Source organism: Maylandia zebra, linkage group LG17 (genome assembly GCF_041146795.1).
Source record: "Maylandia zebra isolate NMK-2024a linkage group LG17, Mzebra_GT3a, whole genome shotgun sequence".
NCBI lineage: Eukaryota > Metazoa > Chordata > Actinopteri > Cichliformes > Cichlidae > Maylandia > Maylandia zebra.
Genome location: NC_135183.1, coordinates 24058000 through 24080629, shown reverse-complemented (window position 1 = coordinate 24080629; position 22630 = coordinate 24058000). Strand labels below are relative to the sequence as shown.

Genomic DNA, 22630 nt, shown 5'->3' with positions numbered 1-22630 from the left:
CTTTGCAACCCACTTCTGTTTCAGATTTAATCAATGTCAAGTCTGTTGGCATTGTTGCCTTCTCCCTTCTATGTTGTTCTCTAAAACTTGGACTTTTTGTGCACATGGAAGGATGGGGAAGTCCCAGAACTGAGTCGCATTGCCAAATATAAATTGCTGCAGAAGAAATAACAATGTTCTTTGACTGAAGCGATCATGACTGGATTCTAATCTTGAGAACAATTTGTAACATAACTTTTTCCTTTTTTTAGACCCATATGTGAAAATCCACCTGATGCAAAATGGTAAGAGGCTGAAGAAGAAGAAGACGACAATCAAGAAGAACACCCTCAACCCTTACTATAACGAGTCCTTTAGCTTTGAAGTCCCATTTGAACAAATCCAGGTACATTTTTCATCTGTTTGCAAAACATTCGTAAAACTCTGAAATCATGTTTTCTACGGGGCAGAGTGCTATATCATTGGGTAAAACTGAACTATAAAAACCAGCAGCAAACATTTGGTTGCATATAAGCCATTGTTAAGTGGGAGCTCATTTACCAAATGATCAGTTTAGAGGCTTTTCATCATAACAGAATAATGAGAGGCGCTTCACTTAAAATCAGCTGGGTTTTGCAATTTGACAAGCCAATTGCTCTACGGATGTGATTGTCTGCACTTTGTTCTTGCCCGTAGCATGGATCTTGGTGCTGTTTGTAGCATATATCACAATGATTAGCATTCATCAGCATCATTATTTACATTTAACCAAGTATGCTGCAATAATTAGAGCAATAGAAAAATAGATGCTGTAGCTGTGATTCGAGAAGAAAAGGAAGCACAGATGCTTTTCCAGGACATTATGGGGGAAAAAAGGATAAAGGATACATAACCTGTGCCAGAAAGGGATAGCAACAAACAAGATTATCTCTTCAGGCAATACAGTAATTAAGTCAAATTGATTAAGGCTGCCACATTTCAAAAATCACAGGTTTGGTACAGCGTGCCTCAGATTTAATTTAAACACCGCTGATCCCAATCAACCCCATCCAAACATGGCCTTATTTAGTGTTGCTCATGCCAGTATGTTGGCTAAATTTACATTTCTCATCTCATCAACAAGAACCAGGTTGATTATTAAATAATTGGTCAAATGCAAAAATTGTCATTGATTAGATTTATTGAGCAGTAAAAGCAATACGAGAATTAAACACACTTAAAAGACTTAATTCGATCGTAGAAAAACAGTTAAAGTCCAGCTACCTAAGAGCTAAATGCTAAATTAAAGAAGCCTGTCATCACTGACAGCTCTTTAGGCCTCTGGCTGTATTGCATCTGATTTGAAATGAAGACACTCAGAACTGGGAAGACTCTTAATTAGACACGTTCTGTTTCCACCAGTAGAGTTTAATTTGCTAATCAAGTTCTCAAGCACAATTCTTAAATTACACAGACATATAGAAGTCTGCAGAGGCAAAGCGTTGGCTTTGACGCCAACCTGACCCAGGGACTTTCTAAGTAAATAATCGAAAGATTTTAATTGTCTCAGAGATTGCGTGGGAATTACAAGCAGTGCTTTAATTGGACTATCTTGTAACAAAAACAGAAGGTTAGTTATTGACTCGTGTTATTTCGCAGTGTCCTTAGCCCACACGCAATTAGCTGTGCAGACACCATTTGAGATGTACACATGCTCTCCTTATAGTCCGTGAGCCCATTTGACATCAAACTCTAGCTTGTTTGCAAATTAAGTGCAGTTTTTTTAACCTTTCTATATTTGACTTGAGCATAGAACTGAACAAATAGGGGAAAAAACAGTCACTTATGTGCTTGTGTTAAACTGAAGAAAAAAAACGTATAAAAATATATTTCAAATTCTGGCCTCTGAACAGCTGGAGATGGTAAAGTGAATTAAAAGACAAATACATGTTATAAATGTTCATGACATTATTTTTTTTCTTGTATTTAATCTTCATATTTCATTCCATGAAAGCTATTAAGCTTGTTTCGAAAACTGCTGAGCTGTTGTTTAAATGGTGTCACTAATATGATTATTATTGGCAAATCAGTCACAGCAAGAAAAAACAGTACTTGCTGGTCAGTGATGAATAACACGAAGGTCTGCTAATTTTCCTTTAAAGAAAGCCGTGTTTGAATGACCAATTTAAAGCTGAAGTGTCCCTTTAAAAACCCACTAACCCCAACTGGCCATCTGGGAGCCTTATTCAGTATTTCATTACATGGCGTATTAGGCATGCTCTTTTAGAACAGCGACTCAGAGCTCATGCAGGTGGCGGTAGTTCCATCTCAGTCTGCCAGTGGATCGAAACTTAATCAGGACGCTTTGTGCACTAATTCATATTCTCTGCCAGAGATTGACGCCCGGGTCACTCCTCTTTGCAGCGTCCCTTTGAATAAACACACAGTGAAGCTGAGTCTCAGACCTCTGAGTAATCACACATTTTGCTGTGCTTGGCGCTGAATATAAGCCAAGCTTGATCGGGAGTGTTTGTTACTGTTAATCAACACTAATGTCTCAAGGAGCACCTCATTCCCTGCACTATACCATTTAGAGAAATAATGAGGAACTGTTGGCGCTTAATACTCTAATACGTGCATTACATATCCACCCTACCACAAAGAACAAGAAACACCTACTGTATCAGAAGTCCAATATGTAAAGTACTGCTCAAAAACACAAATCACAAGAGAAAACCTCACAGAGATGATCATGTCAGTAAAGAAGCATCAAAACCTTTGTCTCTGATCATAACACATTATATGACATGTAATTGTCTTTCTTCAGATTGTATTGGGTGTTTTTGAAGCTAGGACTAGAGCTAAAAGTTATTAGAAAATGAATGTGAATCAATTTTTGAAACAAATAAAAAGCACAGAATTAAAAACTGACCTTTAAATCGTGTTTGCCTAACAAGACTCGGGCCTTTCAATTCTACAACAAAACCATAGACTGTATATGAAAAATGGCAGCAGCACTCCACAACAGCTACTAAAGCCCCACCTTCTTTTAATGACCTGTTGTTATCCTCTTTTAAGAATCACTTAATCACTAAATTAGACTTAGACATAACAACTAGGGATGGGTATTGATAAGATTTTCACGATTCCGATTCCATTTTCGATTCTGTTTAATGATTCGATTCTTTATCAATTCTCTTATAGATTCTTTTTAAAAAAGGAGAACACACAGGTCGATTAGCTTAGAACTTCGTTTTATATCTTCTCTTTGAGCAAGATAGAAATTTAGGAGTAACATGGCCTTACAAACCCAGCAGTGAGATCTTAAGAGATCCAGCCTATGGCTCTTCAATGGGGTGTCACAGGGTCCCCGGGGAAAAAAATTGTAAATGTAAAATTATAAAATAAATATTCTTCTGTAGCAATAACAAAGTATAACATAAATTATTCTGTAGCAATTACACAAGAATATCCAGTAATGTCCCTGCCTACAATTAAACACATTCACTTACCAAAGTGAAATCGGGGGCATCTGCTGTGGCAAATGGGTGCAAGCCTTTTACCACAAACTTAGTCACTGCTCGGTGACATTCGTCTATCCTGGCCTGAAAGGAGACGCTACCGGTAGACTGCAGCGAGAACTGCCAGCATCTGAGCCAGCCAGACTCTGTCTGTCTCATCATGATCACCTAAATGCACAGTAATGGCAGGTTTTGTAACAAGGCAGCTAACATCATATGCACTGTTAGTTGATTATTTACCTGCTGCATTAACGGGAGAGGACGTGCAAACGTTACCGCTGCTGCTGGGTTGAGATTCACGAGTCCGGAGCGAAATTAAAAACACGACATTCATTTAAGGTCATCGCGTGTTTTGTGAACAAATGCTTTTGCATATTCGTAGTGTTTCCTCCCTTAAATGAAATATCTACTTTGCAAGTATTGCAAGTTGCCCTGTTGTCATCCGTTCTCGTAAAGTCTAATCAAACTTTTGAGCGTTTGAGCCGCCATGTTTCCTGCCAGGTAAATGACGCTCCGCAACGTGGTGACATCATTCGGGGCGACTGGAATCGATAAGGGAATCGTTTGCAAAAATGGCAAACAATTCCAAGGAATTGAAACAGTGGGAACCGGTTCTCAACAAGAACTGTTTTGGGGCGATCGTGGCTCAAGAGTTGGGAGTTCGCCTCGTAATCGGAAGGTTGCCGGTTCGAGCCCCGGCTTGGACAGTCTCGGTCGTTGTGTCCTTGGGCAAGACACTTCACCCATTGCCTACTGGTGGTGGTCAGAGGGCCCGGTGGCGCCAGTGTCCGGCAGCCTCGCCTCTGTCAGTGCGCCCCAGGGTGGCTGTGGCTACAATGTAGCTTGCCATCACCAGTGTGTGAATGTGTGTGTGAATGGGTGGATGACTGGATATGTAAAGCGCTTTGGGGTCCTTAGGGACTAGTAAAGCGCTATATAAATACAGGCCATTTACCATTTACCATTTTACCCATCCCTAATAGCAACTGAGTCCAGGATAGAAATCATGCATAGAAGACAGAATGATGAGAAGGTAAAACTGGAGGGTTGCTGGTCAGTGATAATGACTCATTAGCTTGTTTAACAAGGTATAGATCTAATGAATGTTAATTTTGGCTAACAAAAACAGACTTTAAAAAAAGACATTAATTGAAGTAAACATTAGTAGATGGAGTTTACACTCTTTTTTTGTTTCCTTCTTTCCTCCTCTCTTTCCCCCTCTACAGAAAGTGCAAGTTGTTATAACTGTTCTGGACTATGACAAGATCGGCAAGAACGATGCCATCGGCAAGGTCTTTGTGGGCCTCAACAGCTCGGGGACGGAGCTGCGCCACTGGTCCGACATGCTGGCCAACCCCAGGAGACCCATCGCCCAGTGGCACGTGCTGAAGCCTGAGGAGGAGGTGGATGCTCAGCTCTCCGTCAAGAAATAGGCAGGGCTCTTTCAGTACCTGCCTTGTAGTACTCTTTAGCCAGTATGTGTAAATACCTCAGTGATATATGGGTCCATCCATGTAACTCCCTGTCCCACTTTACCCCCTCCCCCACCCGTCGACCTCTCCCAGATTCATCACTCCTAAGTTCACACACAGTCCTAATTGTTGAAGTGTCCTGCAACATCTGTTCTCTGCTTTTTTCTATCAGGTTCTCGCTTTGATTCAGCAGTTTTTGATTTCCATCTCCAAGCCCTTAACCGCCCAGACCAAATGCCCCCTTCTTTTAAGCAATATGATCTGTATAGATAGCGCATGACTGAAAGAATTTATTGTACCACAGTTGTATATATAAGTATGCAGACATAAATGATTTCTAGTTTATGTGTTTGTATGTTGTTACCCGTTTCCTAATCTGTGTATATCTTGATGTTTTTAATAAGATGTTCTATTTTAAATTATGTAAATGCAGATATAGAGGAAAGCCAATATTATATATCCCAGGATTTAAAAATTCTACCTTATTACCTTATTGCATTCCAGAAAAAAAAGAATTCCAACCTGCAAGACGCTAGTGGAAATATATTCACATTGTAAAGGACTTTAAGTTCAGCAAAGGATCGTTACAGAAAAGACAAACGGATGAATATATCCACACAAAACTCCAAAATACAAGGCCATTAACTACTATGGTTCTGTAGGATAAATTATGCTGCTGGAAATTATACAAGCACATGATTTCTTATGACTTTTTGTACCTATTTCTCAATCCGAGGACCTACATGTTTTAGCTTGAGGCACACTTGTTACCACTTAGCATTTCATTTTTTCCTTGTTTGGCAGTTCCATCTGAAATAGGTCCTCAAGTTAAAGGTTAGTTTTCTTTTCCAACAATGGAAGTGATTGTCTCCAAGAAACACCCCTTTAGAAACAACCCCAATGTGGAAAAAGCACCAAGCTGTAGCCATTGTGTCCTTAAACTCGTTCTAACAATATTTTGTTAACTGCTTACTTTAAACAGCCTTGTCGTTGCTGGAGGTGTATCGCGTTTAGGCTGGGGTCCGGCATTTGTGAGGGAGTTTAAAAGAAAAAAGGGTGGGTGGGTGGGGGTTGCACTCTGGGCTCTGGTTTTAAGAGGACTATTTTTGAGATTAATTCAGCGTCTTGACTATTTTTAGTAAAGTGCATGTTTTTTTTTACAATCTTTACTAAACGCTGGGACGGGAGGGAGGGGGGATCTACTGACACCAGGGGAGACTCTTCTGATAGGATCCCCTTGCCTTCAATCAGAGGAGAGAACAAAAAAAAAAGAAATCAAGAGTAATGTTTAAACTTTGTGTCAATGTGACATTGACAGAGGTGAAGCGAGTTTAGTCTAAACACTGCCATTTACGGGGAGGTGACTTTCTGTAGAGACCCTCTCTTCATGCACACTCCCACTTGCTAGTGGTTGTAGCTTTGGTTTATTGGGAACAATGTCTTTGGCTGCAGTGGTGCCCTGAATCGCAGTCTTTGCTTTGCGTTGCCTTCTCACAGTGACAATAGAGCTAGCCATGTTTTACTGCCAATTTTAACTTTTATGTGGCTGCTATTTTGCACTGGATGAACTAGCTTGTTGACTTCTTTAGAAACCATTTTTGGATGATTGTTGGCCGGCTTTATTTCAGGACACCTACAGGAGGGGAGGGGCAGGGGGCGGAGCCAGAGAGCCTCCTGCTTGATTGGATTAATTAAATCCAAAAAACAACAACAAGAAAAAAAAACAGGAAAAAAAGAAAGAAAGCAATGATGACAAATCACATTTCAGCCAACAGCAATTACATCAGTTTTGTTTTCTTGTTGGCACAGGACTACGCCAGGGGAGCACGAAATAACCGTAAAAGTTAATGGTCTGCGTAGGCTATTAGTTCATTATGTCCTTTACTACGGGTCCAATTAGGAAAGGAGTAAGTTGTAATCCATGAAAACCATGAAGTCTCTTATCTTGGAGGAACCTCTTGCATATACTCGATACACAGCTTCAGGAGGACTTTCTAAATGTTTTCAATGTTATTGTGTAGTTGATAGCACTATTATGAAAAAGCTACTTGTCATTCCATAGGAGTCTTCTGAGGACTGCTTTGTGTATCACTGTGACTGCCGTGTGTGCTTAGAGATGTAGACTTATCAGTAGGTAGCGAATCCAGTCTGTTCTGTAGTGATGTCGTAGCGTTTAATGCCATTTTTTCCTTCTACACGCAAAGAGAGGACGAGAGAGAGAGAGAGAGCGTGACTGCACGCAGCCAAAAAAAAAAAAAGAAAAAAAAAAGGAGGCTTTTATCCGAGCGAGAGCGGGTTGCTTCACACAGCATTTTGTTGAGCACTGTGCAATACTTGTATGTTCATCCCATAGTGTTAACGTGGGTGGCGTTGCCCGAGAAAAGAGATTATAACCCTTCGAGGATGAATCCAGTCCAGAGAGATGTTTTCTCCTTTCCAGTGAAATGGTTAGGACACAGCACACTTAGATTCAGCTTATAGTTTGGAGCTTGACACCTGCTGACCTCTGTTTAGGGTTCCCTCCCTTTTCCGCAGGTTCATTTTCTCTTCTTGCACACAGTTCCAGCATCAGAAGTTTCAGGGAGTCTTCGTTAAATACCAAACAAGATTCTGCATTTAGATACCCCCTTAAAAATGCCATGTATATATTTACATAATCGTGTCAAAGAAAATGTATATCTAGAATAAATATAAAGTGACCTGAATGATTATTCAGCTGCAAAATATCGCTCTTTTATCCAGATGCTATATCTCATCATCGTTAATCCATTTTCATTAGAGTTATTTTATTTATGTATTTTTATTTATTTATTTATTTATCTCCCCTGTTGATTCAAAACCCCTTTTCTATTTGAGATGAAAACTCTGAATGTACAGTGAGGACCGTGTTGGTGTAGATTACTTTAATTAATTAGATGTACCTTGCACTTGTTGTTGTTTAAAAGAACATATTTTTAATATTTTTTCAGCTATTATGGATTCATTTCATAATCCTATGGGGTAAAAACAATCAAACAACCTCCCCTGTGATAGCATTCCAATATCACTGAGCATACTTTAATACAGCTGTATTCCCAATCCCTCTTCAGCTGGGGGAACTTTTATTTGACATGTTTTCCATATATAGATCCATGAATTCCAGTACAGCTTCAGATTTAAATAACAGAAAAATATATTAAAGTAAAAGGTGCACTCTTTGCAAAAATGGCCCAAGCAATTTGACATGAATACTAATGCAGAGAGGTTGCACCAAAGGAATTATCCAATCAAAGCTGAGAGTAAATCAAACAGAATTATATGAAAATATCACAAGTGCACGAACGTATCAGGGAATTCAGTAAATGGGCAGCATTGCAAAACCCATCGGATTGTGAGGCGTGTGGAGGAAACTACAAAGCAAAAGCCATTACCTGCGCTGCAGCGCAATGCTCCTGTTACTGCGATTCCCCACCAAAAAAAAGTGCGCACGCGTAATCACCCCCCACACCCTAAATTCAAGCTCTCTTCTGTATGACAAGGAACTGAAGAATCTCTCCAGTGACACCGACAAAAAGCCACACTGACCTTTCAAAAACAAAGCTGTGTAAAGTATTAGAATCTGATGCTGTAGAAAGATCCTAGTTGCCTTTGTGTATATCAACTGCCTGCTTGAGTATTTTGTGTGTGGAAATTTTCTCTGTAATCTTGTAGAACTGTTCGGGGTGTTTTTTTTCCTGCCATATCGCTCGCAGTGACGGCGAGCCTGCTGACGGTTATATTTGCTGTGTATACCTTCATTTTTTGATGAGGTGTTTTCCAGTTTTGTTTCACTTTGTGTAGTGATTCACTCTGTGGAGTTTTCTGACTGTTGTTATATAACTTCATATACACAAATGATCAATAAAAATGTTTTATTTCCTGTTGATACAGAAGCCTTTCATGTCGTGTTTTCGTTCGGGATGCATGCAACGGAGCAAAACTGTCACGGTATTGATTGCCACGAGTGTGACTCACTGCTCATGCAAGAAACTGTTCACTTCAGAAAGAAAGGCGTCTGCATGCTTGACGTGCATGACAAATTCCTATTTTAATGATGGCACTTTGAATCAGACACAGCAGCCTGTTAAAAAGGTCACTACTGCCATCTGAAGGACACGCAGGGGAACACCACTGTGTACCAGATGTAAAAAAAACTAATAAGAAAAGATTCTTTCTTTCTTTCTTTCTTTCTTTCTTTCTTTCTTTCTTTCTTTCTTTCTTTCTTTCTTTCTTTCTTTCTTTCTTTCATTTTGCCTCAGGTACAGATCAATTTCTATTAGTGAATATTTACTTATGTGCAGCAGAGCCACATAATGGGGACAAGAGTTTGTCCTCCACTAAAATATGATGTCACATTGATGTGATGCTCGGATGGTAATGAATGCTGGGGAGCGGAGATTTATAGATCTCAGGCTACTGCTGATGCTGTAAAATAAAGCTCATTTGGATGTTGAGAGTAAAACATGTCCCATGAAATTTTTACTGTAGCACGGTGCTGTCATTTTAAATTGAATTCTTTTAACCTGCCTTTTAAGTCACTGAAATATGTGACTGCAATAATCTGCATCATCTGGCAGATTATTGCAGCTTTTTATTGAAACCGTGTCACACTGAGTGAAATAGTCAAGCCCAAACACTCTCACTAGTTTTGGGGTTGTATTATTCGATTAAATATATTATTACCTTTAATTTTCCTCCCTGTGTGTAAAAGCAATTGCTCCCTAACCCTAAAAACTAGTTGCACCATCCTTGGCAGAAAGAACTGCAATCAAGTGTTTGTGATAACTGGCAATGAGTCTTTCAGATCACTGAGGAGGAATTTTGGTCCACTCTTCTCTGCAGAATTGTTTTAATTCAATCACGGATGGTTTTCCAGCCTCTGAGACATTCAGAGGTCGACTTGCTGGTGTTTTTCAAATTGTTGTCCTGCTGCATAACCAAAGTGTGTTTCAGCTTGAGGACACAAACTGATGGTCGGAAATTCTCCTTCAGGATTTTCTGGTAGAGATCAAAATTCATGGTTTCATCAATTACAGCATCGAAGCAGCCCCAGACCATCACACTACCACCGCCATGTCTGACTGTTGCTGTGATGTTCTTCTGTGTTAGTTTTAGAGCAGATGTAACAGGACTCAGACCTTTCAAAAAGTTCAGTTTTCTCATCAGTCCACAGAATATTTTTCCAAAAGTCTCCCAGATCATCAAGATGGGTTTTTTTTTTTTGGCAACTATGAGATGAGCCTTTATGTACCGTTTGATCAGCAGTGGTTTTCGTCTTGGAACTCTCCCATGGATGCCATTTTTTTCTGTTTTATTGTTGAATCATGGACTCCGACCTTAACTGAGACAAGTGAGACCTGCAGTTCTGTAATGTTGTTCTGGGGTCTTTTGTGAGCTCTTGGAGTAATTTGGGGAAGGTTCACCACTGTTCTGAGTTTTGCTTTTTGTCTATAACAGCTCTCACCGTGGTTCACTGGAGTCCCAAAACCTTAGAAATGTCTTTGTTTCTCAACTGTTTTTAGATTGTGACAGGATGTGTTTTGGTGTCATGTAGTCTGTTTCACTTTTTCACACAGGTTTTATTTAAAATATTTGTTGATTCAACAGGTCTGGCAGTAATCAGGCCTGAGTGTGGCTAGTGAAATTAAATTCAGTTTTCCAAAAGCTGTGGATAATCACAGTCTCTTCATGATTCAACAAGAGGGGCAATTACTTTTTCACACAGGGCCAGGCAGGTTTAGAAACTTTGTTTCCCTCAATAAATGAAATAAAAAATTACATTTTGTATTCCCTCTGGGTATCTTTCTCTAACATAAAAAAATTGGTTAATGATTTCAAACATATAAGAATTACAAATATGCAAAAAAAGGGGGGTGGGGGGTAATAGAAAATTCCTTTTTCACAGCACTTTAAAGCTTGTTATGCTTGTAAATAATGCTTAAGCGTAACATTATTCATGTTCATGGCTCTACTTAAAATCAGTTAGTTAAAATCATCATCAACCATCATCATATCTGCAATTTTACTGCATCATATAGAAATTTCTTAATCCATCCTAATATTGGCTGATTTTTGTGTGCCTGAAGTGGGGCAACACATGGAAAGATTAGTGTTTGTAGGATGCATGTTTGACCTCAAAGCAGCAGCTCACTATAAGATTAAGTCAAGTGTGACGGCTACAGAAGGAAATAAACAGATGCACAATACAGATAAGCACCTGATATAACTGTATTACATGAAACGTGAACAACAGAAAAAGAGGAAGTGAGATCTACATAGCAGAGTTATGAAAGTTTTGTATTCTGCTTTCGGTTTTTTTATTTATTTAGTTAAGTTTAACCAGTTTCACTAGGTTTGGGTTAATATCCATTTTGCATACATAAACTAGGATAATAATAAAGTCGTCATTTGTGTTTCTGTGTTTAACTAATCAATTTAGTTAAACTCATTTTGCTGCCGTATGACCAAAAGCCACACTTTTTAATTCTGATTAGTCTCCTTCGGATGCTATTATCTTGTTTTGTGTTTTGTTTTGTTCTCTTCTAGCCTCTCTTTTTGCTTAGAAAAATTGTGCGCAGTTTAATGCTTTATCATTATTATCGTTTCAGCGTTTTATTGTGAAAATACATGTCTTTTACGTGGAAGTGACGTTTGAGGTTCGGCTTTGATAAGTTAGTGAACGTTAGCCTGTTGTATTACCGGAAGCTGAGTGTTTACATGCTTACTGTACGATTATTCAGTCCAAATCTCGACGAAATTGACATAAAACAGCTTCAAATACACATAGAAGCGCACCAAAATATTAATATCCACCATTCATTTTATAATTAGCCTACTGGGTTTAATTTTCATATAAACGGAATTTTGTTTTTGAAAACTAAAACCGGATGTATTTATCCTTCCTGGCTGACTCGACAGCCTTACTTGACGGCTTGGACCTCCGTCACAATTAGTTGCCTTGAACTCGTTTGGGGTGTGCGCGCTATACTGACAAAGTATTTTGCATTTGTCCTCCCGGCCTGAAAATGCTCTCCTACATCATTGGCGTGAGTATACATCAATGGAAAATTATCAGGGTGCTTTTACGCCAGCTAATTTGCATGCATTAGCTCGGTTAATATTCGCTAACATTCAGTTTTTCCCCAGCTAAGTTATCCTGAGCGCTGTTTCGGGCCTGCCCACAGGAATCTTCATGACTCACTTCTCCCTGTTGCTGTCTGTGTTAAACAAAAAAACAAAAACCCGACTTAATCCAGGCAACGCCCCGCAGGGTACTCAGACAGCTGGTAGCTAATGCTAGGAGTTGGTGGTCTGAGTCATTCTCCCACGTTTGACCTTTTATCGCAGTTGATCCGAGGTGGCTTTGACAGCATCATCAACCTCATCTTCAGGCTGCTCTTCCAAAAGAAGAGACCTGCCATCACCTTAGAGGACCCCAACATTAAGTATGCACTGCGCCTGATAGATAAAGAGGTAACCGCTCAAACGCTGCACACTTGAGTGCTTGCAGAATGAAACTTGTCTGCAAACGCAGCAGATGCGTTCACGCTCACTGCTCTGTCTGTTTCTTGTTTGTTTTTTTTAAAGATTGTCAGCCATGACACAAGAAAGTTCCGCTTTGCACTGCCATCCCCTGAACACGTCCTTGGTCTCCCTATTGGTAAGTGTGCGCACTCACGCATATCATCACTGCCGGAGGTTTGACTGCATATCTCAAAATCTGTTCTAGCTCCTTTCCTTCTCTGTTTAAGCTAGTTTTCTTCTGATTGGCCACCCCTGGTTAACAGACGGTTTAAACAGCTGACGTAGTGCCTATTTGGAGATAGGGAATGGCAATGCATTCTGCGTAGTTCATGCCAAACCGAAACGAAGTTAGATGCCAGCAGGTGATAAGGAGGAAGACACCTAAACCTGTGATACAAACTGAATGTAAACGAAAAGGCAAAGCAGTGTTATTAGGAGGGGCTGATATGTGAGCACAAACTGTCACTTTATTTTTAGGAGGTACAGTTTCTCAAGTTGCCTAGTGTTTTGTTAAAAAAGCTGTTTGTGGTGAGCGCCTAAACCTCAGACAACTTAAGAATTGTGCATGGCTTCAAGCTCACATTCAGACTTGTTAGACTCGGCCATGCTCTCTCAGCTGCTGAGCCATGGCTCTGTGACACATGCATCACTTACCCTTAACCTTCTTAACCTGGCATCCAATTATGTGGACATCACATTTTGGGTTGTCTAGACCAAAATACTAAATTTTCCTCTACAAGGGCCTGATTTCCACTTACGAGGCCATTATACTGCCTCTGTTTATCAAAATTTAAAACGAATGTCTTTATATGTGGCTCTCAATTTTCTTAGAAACAAAAATAGGGTAAAAAAAAAATTTTTAAAATCCGGTGATTCTTTGTTTGTACATTCATCGGGTCCCAATATTCCCAAATATCAAAGCGAAATTAGGAATGCATGCCATGGAAGAGTTCAGGTCTTAGGAGGTTAAAGACACTCTATACAATTGATTTGAGTTCATATTTAATACTTTTCTGTAATATTTTCTCTTTTTCAACGTTGTGTTGAACACATTTATAAAGCACACCTTTTTATTTGACATTTATAATTGCGCTGTAATGACAACCCTGCATGCTTTGTTTTGTAGCTGGACTAAACTGTGATGAGAATGTTAAAAATAAGTCGTTCAGATGTGAAGCAGTTTCATGTCTTTTATTACTGCTCAATGTTTTGTTACAGCACTTCATGTTATAGTGCTGCAGCAGGTGCAGGAGCTTGTAGTGCCTTTGTTCTGCATCGATGTCGGTCAGAGGTATCCACGGTAGGGCTGCTCGATTATGGCAAAAATGATAATCACGATTATTTTCACTGAAATTGAGATCTCGATTATTTGACGATATTTATTTAACCCTTTAAGACCTACTATAGAACCAAGTCCGCCAGAGCTTATATTATTTTTTTACATGTTGTAGTGCCATTTGTGGGAGCATTTCAAGTTGCTATACAACTGTTATAGCCCATATTTTAATAATATGTATGCATTAAGTCCATAGTAACTACATTAATTGCAAAAAAAGTGCAATAAACTACAAAAAAAATTGAAAATTGTTTTTGTTTTTGTTTTTTAACATATATTTCTACTTGGAGAAATATATGTTAATTTCTACTAGTTTACAACAACAGGAAATTTATTTTGAGTGTCTTCATAGTTTTATTTTGGAGATACAGCAATTTTTATATACTGCAGGAAAAACAAAAACAATCCTATGATGCAAATTTGCAAAGAAAACAGCAGGTGCATCAAAATAAACTATTTCCAGCAGTGCAATTCGAGTTCTAAGCATCCCAGAAACTATTCAGAAAAGTCAAACATGACCAGTATAGGCTTTTAAGGCCTACAAGTAAAAAAAAAACTACATTTTCCGCGAAAATGACATCACTTCCGGTTTCGGGCAGGAAATGGCGGACATGTGATAGTTAGCGGTGACGTCTGTTTCAATGTGCGAAGTGTTACGAACAGCTGATCGGATCGGCAAAGCGTGTTTCTGGAATATTATGTTTTTGTTCCTGCAAGCGCTTTTTATGCAATTTATGTGGAAGGAAACCGTGACCGAGGACAAGCTGATGGCATAAGATGTACGTTTCATATGCAAAACAAATTATTGCGCTAGCTTACACGGTTCAGGTTCTACAGGGATTTAAAAATAGTTACACAAAACAGAGCGTGCTGCTCTGACGGCTTTAAAGGGTTAACAATAACAATGTATTGAATAATGACTTTAAAAAATAATATAAAATAGTGTGCAACACCACTGAAGTTTTTTTTTTTTACCTCTCTTTTCAACCAATGGCAGTCACTCTCCTCTCCAAATAACTTCTGCTTAGCTTTCCGAGCTTCCCTCGGGTCCTCTTAATCAGCGGTCTCCAACCTTTTTTGCGCCACGGATGGTTTATGCCCGACAATATTTTCACGGACCGGCCTTTAAGGTGTCGCGGATAAATGAGGGAGGGGCTAATAATTGGCTCAGTCATTTTTAATGATCGTTGAAAGCCCAGATCATAATCGTGATTAAAATTCGATTAATTGAGCAGCCCTAATCCACGGTGACTACTGTGTGTCTGAGGTGTTACGCTGTTGCTGCTTCCATATATTTCATCATCAACTTGGAGTTGCATGAACCTCAGTCCCATAATGGGGCGATCGTGGCTCAGTAGTTGGCAGTTCGTCTTGTAATCAGAAGGTTGCCGGTGTGAGCCCTGGCTCCGACAGTCTCTGTCATTGTGTCCTTGAGCAAGATACTTCACCCGTTGCCTACTGGTGGTCAGAGGGCCTGTGTCTGGCAGCCTCGCCCCAGGGCAGCTGTGGCTAAAATGTGGCTTGCAAGTGTGTGTGAATGTGTGAATGACTGATAACTTAGCTCAAAGAGTTGGCAGTTCGTCTCGTAACCAGAAGGTTGCCGGTTCGAGCCAAGTTGTGTCCTTGGGCAAGACACTTCACCTACTGCCTACTGGTGATGGCCAGATGGCAGCCTCGCTTCTGTCTGTCAGTCTGTGGCTACAACTGTAGCTGCCTCCACCAGTGTGTGAATGTGAGAGTGAATGAATAGTGGAATTGTACAGCCCCGAAAAGCTATATAAATGCAATCCATTATTATTATTATTATTGAGTGTGTGTAAAGCGCTTTGGGGTCCTTAGGGACTAGTAAAGCGCTATACAAATACAGGCCATTTACCATAATGCATTGCATTGGTGACGTCACAATCCTGAGGTCTATTAGAGATATCCCCTCTCACAGTTACAGAGCCTTTAAAGCAGGAAATACTTGCTGTAATGGTGAATTATCATTGTTTGAGTCACATAGTATGAAATGGGTGACGTTGATGGTAAGTACGTGTTTGTTTTCGTCTTCAGGGCAGCACATCTATCTCTCGGCAAAGATAGACGGGAAGCTTGTCGTCCGTCCGTACACACCAGTGTCCAGCGATGACGACAAAGGTTTTGTGGACCTGGTGGTGAAGGTAAAGATTTAAGGAAGGTTGTTTTCATGTGCATTTTAGTTTTTATATATGAAGGTGTTGATTGTTTCACATGAATTCCTCCATTTGTTTCAGATTTACTTTAAAGACATTAATCCAAAATTCCCAGAGGGCGGGAAGATGAGTCAGTACTTGGAGAGCCTCAGGATCAACGACACAATTGACTTCAGAGGACCCAGCGGCTTACTCGTTTACAAGGGCAAAGGTGAGCAGCATAACTGAACACAGTAGGTGAATCAGCTTTATCAGCTTGGTTTAATACTCTCACTTTGCATCTGCAGGTGTTTTTGCCATTCAGCCTGATAAAAAGTCCCCAGCTGAGATGAAGACTGCCAAGCATTTGGGCATGATCGCTGGAGGCACAGGTGAGGGAGCTGTTCAGTGTCAGGACCGAGGGTGGTTTTTTTCATTTGTTTGACTCAGGTGGTGTTTGTTTTTAGGGCTGATGCTGCTTATTAGTAATAAAGGTGTTTATCATTAGTTGAAGATGGAGTCTTGATGTCTAAATTTTTACAAAACTCCAACACAAATCATTCAACAAAGTGTTATTTGGACATGTGGACAGTTTCTGTAGATATTATAAGTTGAGTAGGTGTTACTCATGCAACCAGATACTATAGAGTGGTCAGAGCATTGACCACCACAGAGAGAGCGAGGCAGCTGCATTGGAGCCACAGTAATGAAATAATAACTGTTAAGGTAATTGGGGGAGTATGAATGTCAGATCTGATAAGTGTTTGAGCCAAAGTTTCCACTGCATCAGTGAAGTCATAACCCGATGTTGGGTAAAGTGGTCTGGCTCACTGCTCACCTCTGTGCCAACAGTGCTCGGCTGAAAAAATGGCATTTGTATGGATTGAATTTGGTGCCACAGAAATCTCTTAAGATATTAATTTAGCGTTCTTTGGTCTGCTCCCTTACTGCCACATCAGACAGTTCCACATATTTAGTTATTGTTTTATTTTTCCGCCTATTTTTTTTTTTTTTTTTTTTTTTATGCAACCCAGAATAGATTTGTCTTCTGCTAGTCTCCAACCAGAGACATGTTAGACTAATGTGCAAACACTGACCTGGGAGATGCTGACATGTAATGTAGCATTAAAGGTTATAAAAGCCATTTTTACAACCTTTTCTAAATACGATGACATTTTTTCCCCTTCCTCTGTGCTCTATTTGTTCCAAAGTTTATTTGGGCTGTTTGCTCATCATCCACACAGGCGTTACACACTGTAGGGTCTTTACTTTAAAGTACGAAGTGCCTTTTAAGTATCTTTTGTTCTTTAAGTTGATAAAAACGCCTGAATTGAATTGCGTTGGAGAGGTTTAGGTTTGGTAAATTTGTATAAATTCTAACTAAAGTTATGCTTTTAGAAACATTTCATTTAATCGAACTTGGAGGTCCGACTGTGACCAAAGCACACATACAGCCCTGTATTTAAAGGAGCTCTGTTAATGTAACCTGAGCCTGTGCTGGGTGTTATTACAGGCATCACTCCCATGCTGCAGCTCGTCACAGCAATAATGAAAGATCCTGATGACAAAACGGTGTGTCACCTGCTGTTTGCCAACCAGGTGAGTTTTATGAACCACAATCTAATGTTTGCAGTCAGGAGGATATTTACTATGTGATAACATTTGACCTGGACTGGAGTATAAATTTGTGTTCACGCAGTAGTTTAAAAATATCGTCTCTTCCCGTGTTCAGACTGAGAAAGACATCCTTCTGCGACCGGAGCTGGAAGATATTCAGGTCAGCCACCCGGACCGGTTCAAGCTGTGGTTCACCGTCGACAGAGCACCTGAAAGTGAGTCCTCCAACAGCAACCACCTTCACATGTGAACTTTAACTATTTCAGACAGGAACTATTTCCAGTTTTTGTACACATCTTCTCATTACCCCGGTTTATTAGCTGCAGTAATCGCCCACTAGCACAGTCCATGATATTACATGGATGTTTGTATTTGTATTGGCAGGTTGAAGACAGACTGTTTACCTGACAGGTGTAAGAAAGAATGTAATCTTAGAAAGTTAATTGCATATGAAAATGACTATTATGTCTTGTAATGTGAGAGCATCTATGAAGTATTAGTACTCTTGCACGTTCTCAAAATGTGACGCAGCAGGCTAAAGTCAAATTTTAAACTTTTTATGTACTTTGTATGCATCCTACATTTCAAAACTTCTACATTAATGTGCAAAAACAGATTGAATTTTTCTGTGTTCTTTGAATTTTTGCGGTCTAGTTTTTAACTTCTGATATAAAAACTCAATCGATCACAGTTCATACACAGTTATCACCGCAGGCTAAATACGGAAAAAGGTCACCAGCATCACTGAGGGCAAATTTCAATGGGTGAGTGGCCACAACGAGGCCGAGAGGTTTGCTGGTTCATTTGTGGTTATGCATGAGAAATTGTTCAATGTTCTTTGGTCGCAGTGAAGGATCACGTATTTGTTGTCACCAGGAAGTTGTATATCATTGCTGGATAAGAATCATTTTTAGTTAACAACAACAAAAAAATGTCCAGTACGTGGTTTTAATGTGAGAAATGATCAAGCTAGTAGTTTTGTTCAGCAGAGTCAAACATCAGAACTGAAAACAAGCAAGCAAGCATGCTACCTGTGAATGTGTTAACCACTAATCTATAGATTGAAACATGATTATACAAATATTGATTCGTTTTATAATCAGTGATGTTATTATTGAATTTTCTGGGTTAAGGAAAATCTCAGGCTTACAGGAAGGTGAAAAGAGTTGAGGTGAAGAACCACATGATGCTCAGTGCATCATGGGAAACTCCCCAGCAGCTTAAGGCTACAGCAGCGTAACTAAGGGAAGGTTAAGGGTCACCTGATCCAGCTGTAACTATAAGCTTGATCGAAGTTTTAAGACTAATCTTAAAAGTAGAGTGTGTGAACTTTTAGAAATTTTAAGAGTTTTAGAAACTGTAAGCCTGTAGTCTGAGAGCAGCTCTGTTAGGATTAATAAGGTTCTATCAGGCTTCAGGACCTTGTATGTGAGGAGAAGGATTTTAAATCTTAAATTAAACAGGGAGCTGTCCTTCTACTCCCAGCTAGTACTCACTGCATCCAGCTTTTCATCTTTAAAAAAAACCCCTGATTATAATGAATTACAATAGTCCAGCCTTTTTTTTTTCTTTCCTTAATTACTCTGAGACGATGTTTTTAATTGTAGTAATTAGAGATGGACCGATCCGATATTACGTATCGGTATTGGTCCGATACTGACCTAAATTACTGGATCGGATATCGGAGAAAAAAAATGTAATCCGATCCATTAAATATCACGAAAGCACCTCACAAAACTTGCAACACGCTGTAACTCACCTCAGAACGTTAGCACGTCGGAGCAGTATGCATCACGTGATAGAGCGGCTGTGGCATGCGGGACCTGTCGGTGGTCTGGATAGCATTTGGAGCTTCGCTAGCAACCCCGCATTTCATCTCCGACAAAGTTATCCCCGAGAGAAGTAAAGCAAGTGTGTAAGTCCATCTCTGAATGTTTGTAAAGCATTCCTGCGTTAAGCTTAACGAGCGACTGCCTCTAGCTCTCCCGCTGCTACTTCAATCATGAAACTGCTTAATGATCAGCTGATCGGCTTTTCTGTCGCGAGTCCGTGTCTCTTGTTTGCTTTTGGCCCACTTTGCACCAGACAGAGGAAACCAGCGGCTGAACAACAGCAGCACGTTTAAGCTTGATCAGCTGTTGTTAGAATTTATTTAATATTACTTTCTACACCAGGATCTTTTTCTACGTAGCTGACGCTGGTAACTGTGCAGGGGCGGATCTAGCAAAGTTTAGCCAGGGGGGCCGATAGGGCATTAACAGGGAAAAGAGGGCACAAAGACATACTTTTCTTTCTTATTCTCATTTAAAATGTCGAGCTTTTAATTATTTAATATTTATCTGAATCTTACACCCAAAGTTTTAATCTGATGTAAAATGTATAGAAGTCCATTATTGTATATAGTAACTGTTAAGTCTAATATACCCTAGTAAGCTATAGTACTTTTTCCTTTGGGAAGGTACCATCTGTGCAGTCTGCAATTTTGTTGAAGAAAGATGTTGAATCTATTTAATATTTCTTGAAAAAAATTGATTTCTGTGTATTTTTTTCACACTGCATCAAATTAAGGTTGATTACGTCGATTAAGCATCATGAGGTGGAGTGTGAGGGGTGGTTCCCTATTTTTTATTTATTTATTTTTGTTGTTGCTGGGAGTTGGAACCCTATTAGTTAGGTTGCTTAATATTTATGCTAAGTACTCTTTAAAATACCAGAATAGGGAGGATGGTGTAGGTTTAAGTTTATTAGATTGATCAGTATTGCTGAACTATGAAATATTTTTTTTTGCATACAGGTATAACAGAATAGCTTTAGTGTAGTTGTTGTTTTAAACTTGAGTATGAACTTATACAAAATGCAGCAAGATATTTAAAAAACAGTTTTGTTGATTAAAACACACTATATCGGATTCATATCGGTATCGGCAGATATCCAAATTTATGATATCGGTATCGGTATCGGACATAAAAAAGTGGTATCGTGCCATCTCTAGTAGTAATATTGCACATATGAATTAAGGCAGTCCCTTATATATGTTTAATGTGCATGCTGAAGGACCTAACCTGATCAAAAATGACTTAAACTCCTCATGGTGTTACTGGAGGCCAGCGTAATGCCATCTAAGGCTACGTTCACACTGCAGGCGAAAGCGCATCAAATCCGATTTTTTTGGACCCTATGCGACCCATATCCGATCATGGTATGACAGTGTGAACGGCACAAATCCGATCTGGGTCACTTTCGTATGTGGTACTGAATCCGATACATATCCGATGTTTTAGAAAGCGACTGCTGTTTGAACGGTCATGTCGCATTAAATCCGTCTTTTACGTCACTGACACAAGACAGACGCCAATTATCAGCTCCGGAGAAGACATCGCGAACGCTTCCTGGCCATCCGGTATAGATGTCAGTGAAACTGTTGGGAAGACAACGTTGGAGAAACGTGAACATTTTATTTGTACTGTATAATCTGCAACTATCCTTTGAAGCACCGCTCCTCTAAAACAGCAATGAGCATAATTATTAGGTTATTTACATTATTATGTATCTGTAACCGGAAGGTCGCCGGTTCGATCCCCGGGCTCTCTGTCCTGGTCGTTGTGTCCTTGGGCAAGACACTTTACCCTACTTGCCTACTGGTGTTGGCCAGAGGGGCCGATGGCGCGATATGGCAGCCTCGCTTCTGTCAGTCTGCCCCAGGGCAGCTGTGGCTACAACTGTAGCTGCCTCCACCAGTGTGTGAATGTGAGAGTGAATGAATAGTGGCATTGTAAAGCGCTTTGGGTGCCTTGAAAAGCGCTATATAAATCCAATCCATTATTATTATTAAGAGCCATCAGTCAAACAATATTGTTTGGTCTGAGTCTAAACAGAGTGTGTTGTGTGTGACGTCTTCTTTTGCGCATGCAGGCCGCTTTGAGCGTTCACACTAGAGCGCGTTTGCTGTCACATTTTATTTGTAGTGTGAACAAGCAGACAAAATCAGATTTGATCAAAAAATCGGAATTGAGCATTAAGACCTGCAGTGTGAACGTAGCCTAAGGTAAATATATCTGCTTAGACACTGGTTATGTTTGACTTTTAAGAACCAAGCACAATAACCACAGTTGTTACTGTATCTGAATGTATGCCTGAGTGGTGGCTTGTACAGGCTGTAATGATATGACAGATAAAGTTGCTCTTATAGATGGTCACCAGTAGGTGTCGCTGCTGAACACTGAAAATGCCCCACTTTGCACCCTTTAATTCTGAGCAGCATTTTAACCTCAGGCTTTTCTGTCTTTCAGACTGGGAGTACAGCAAAGGCTTCATCAGTGAAGACATGGTGAGGGAACACCTGCCGCCTCCCAGCAACGAGACCCTCATCCTGATGTGCGGACCTCCACCGATGATCCAGTTTGCCTGCAACCCTAACCTGGATAAAGTCGGCCATGCCGACAGCCGCAGGTTCACATTTTAGACATCGTCCATCCAGTTGTCTTTTTTTTTTTTTCCTTACCCTGAAAGCATTAAAGCTGTCATATCTACAGTGGGTATTGCACTAAATTTAAATATGACATATTTATCATGCAAGAGAATCACAGCTTGGACCAATTCTTGTATGTTTGGTAGGAGGTTGTGAATGTGTAGGGGGAAATGGGATGTGAAATAAGGATTTTATGATAGGATATGAAGTTTCCGGATGTTTGGCTTGAAAATGACTTCACTTTGGTTTTACTAGAAGACTCGAGGTTTACTGGCTGTTTTTTCTGAGTGCCTTAAACACCTGCAAAGATTTTATTGAATGCACGCCACAAGAATTGTGATCACTCACTTCAATACAGAATAATAGATTATTCCGTTATGGGTGTTGGGAACGTGTTACAAGTCTATACCTGTTGCTTATCTGTTGTCACGCAAGACGTGTCAGTATTTGCTCCGTTGTGATTTGTCAAACACAGCGTGGTTACTGATTTGTTTTCTGAAAGTGTGGAAAAAGTGGCTGCTTGTGTTTATGGATCATAAAGCAACAATGCTGTTGAACTATTG

General features: G+C 39.9%; 2 protein-coding genes across 7 annotated transcripts in view; both read left to right on the top strand.

Annotated features, from left to right (window-relative positions):
- The window catches only part of syt1a (synaptotagmin Ia), a 218432-nt gene extending 209577 nt beyond the window's left edge, over window positions 1–8855 (top strand). For all 6 annotated transcript variants that reach the window (XM_076875464.1, XM_004548430.5, XM_076875466.1 and 3 more), the window contains 2 exons: window positions 252–385; window positions 4706–8855. In XM_076875464.1, coding sequence (XP_076731579.1) covers window positions 252–385; window positions 4706–4912 — 341 coding nt within the window. In that variant the 3' untranslated portion in view covers window positions 4913–8855. The remainder of the gene's footprint in view (window positions 1–251; window positions 386–4705) is intronic.
- Window positions 8856–11674: 2819 nt separating this feature from the next.
- cyb5r3 (cytochrome b5 reductase 3) lies at window positions 11675–22624 on the top strand. Its single transcript, XM_004548435.5, has 9 exons — window positions 11675–12015; window positions 12317–12442; window positions 12557–12629; window positions 15885–15991; window positions 16085–16214; window positions 16291–16374; window positions 17496–17581; window positions 17715–17814; window positions 21889–22624. Exons 1-9 carry the CDS (start codon window positions 11995–11997, stop codon window positions 22059–22061), a joined length of 900 nt encoding a protein of 299 aa, XP_004548492.1. The 5' UTR covers window positions 11675–11994; the 3' UTR covers window positions 22062–22624.
- Window positions 22625–22630: the final 6 nt, after the last annotated feature.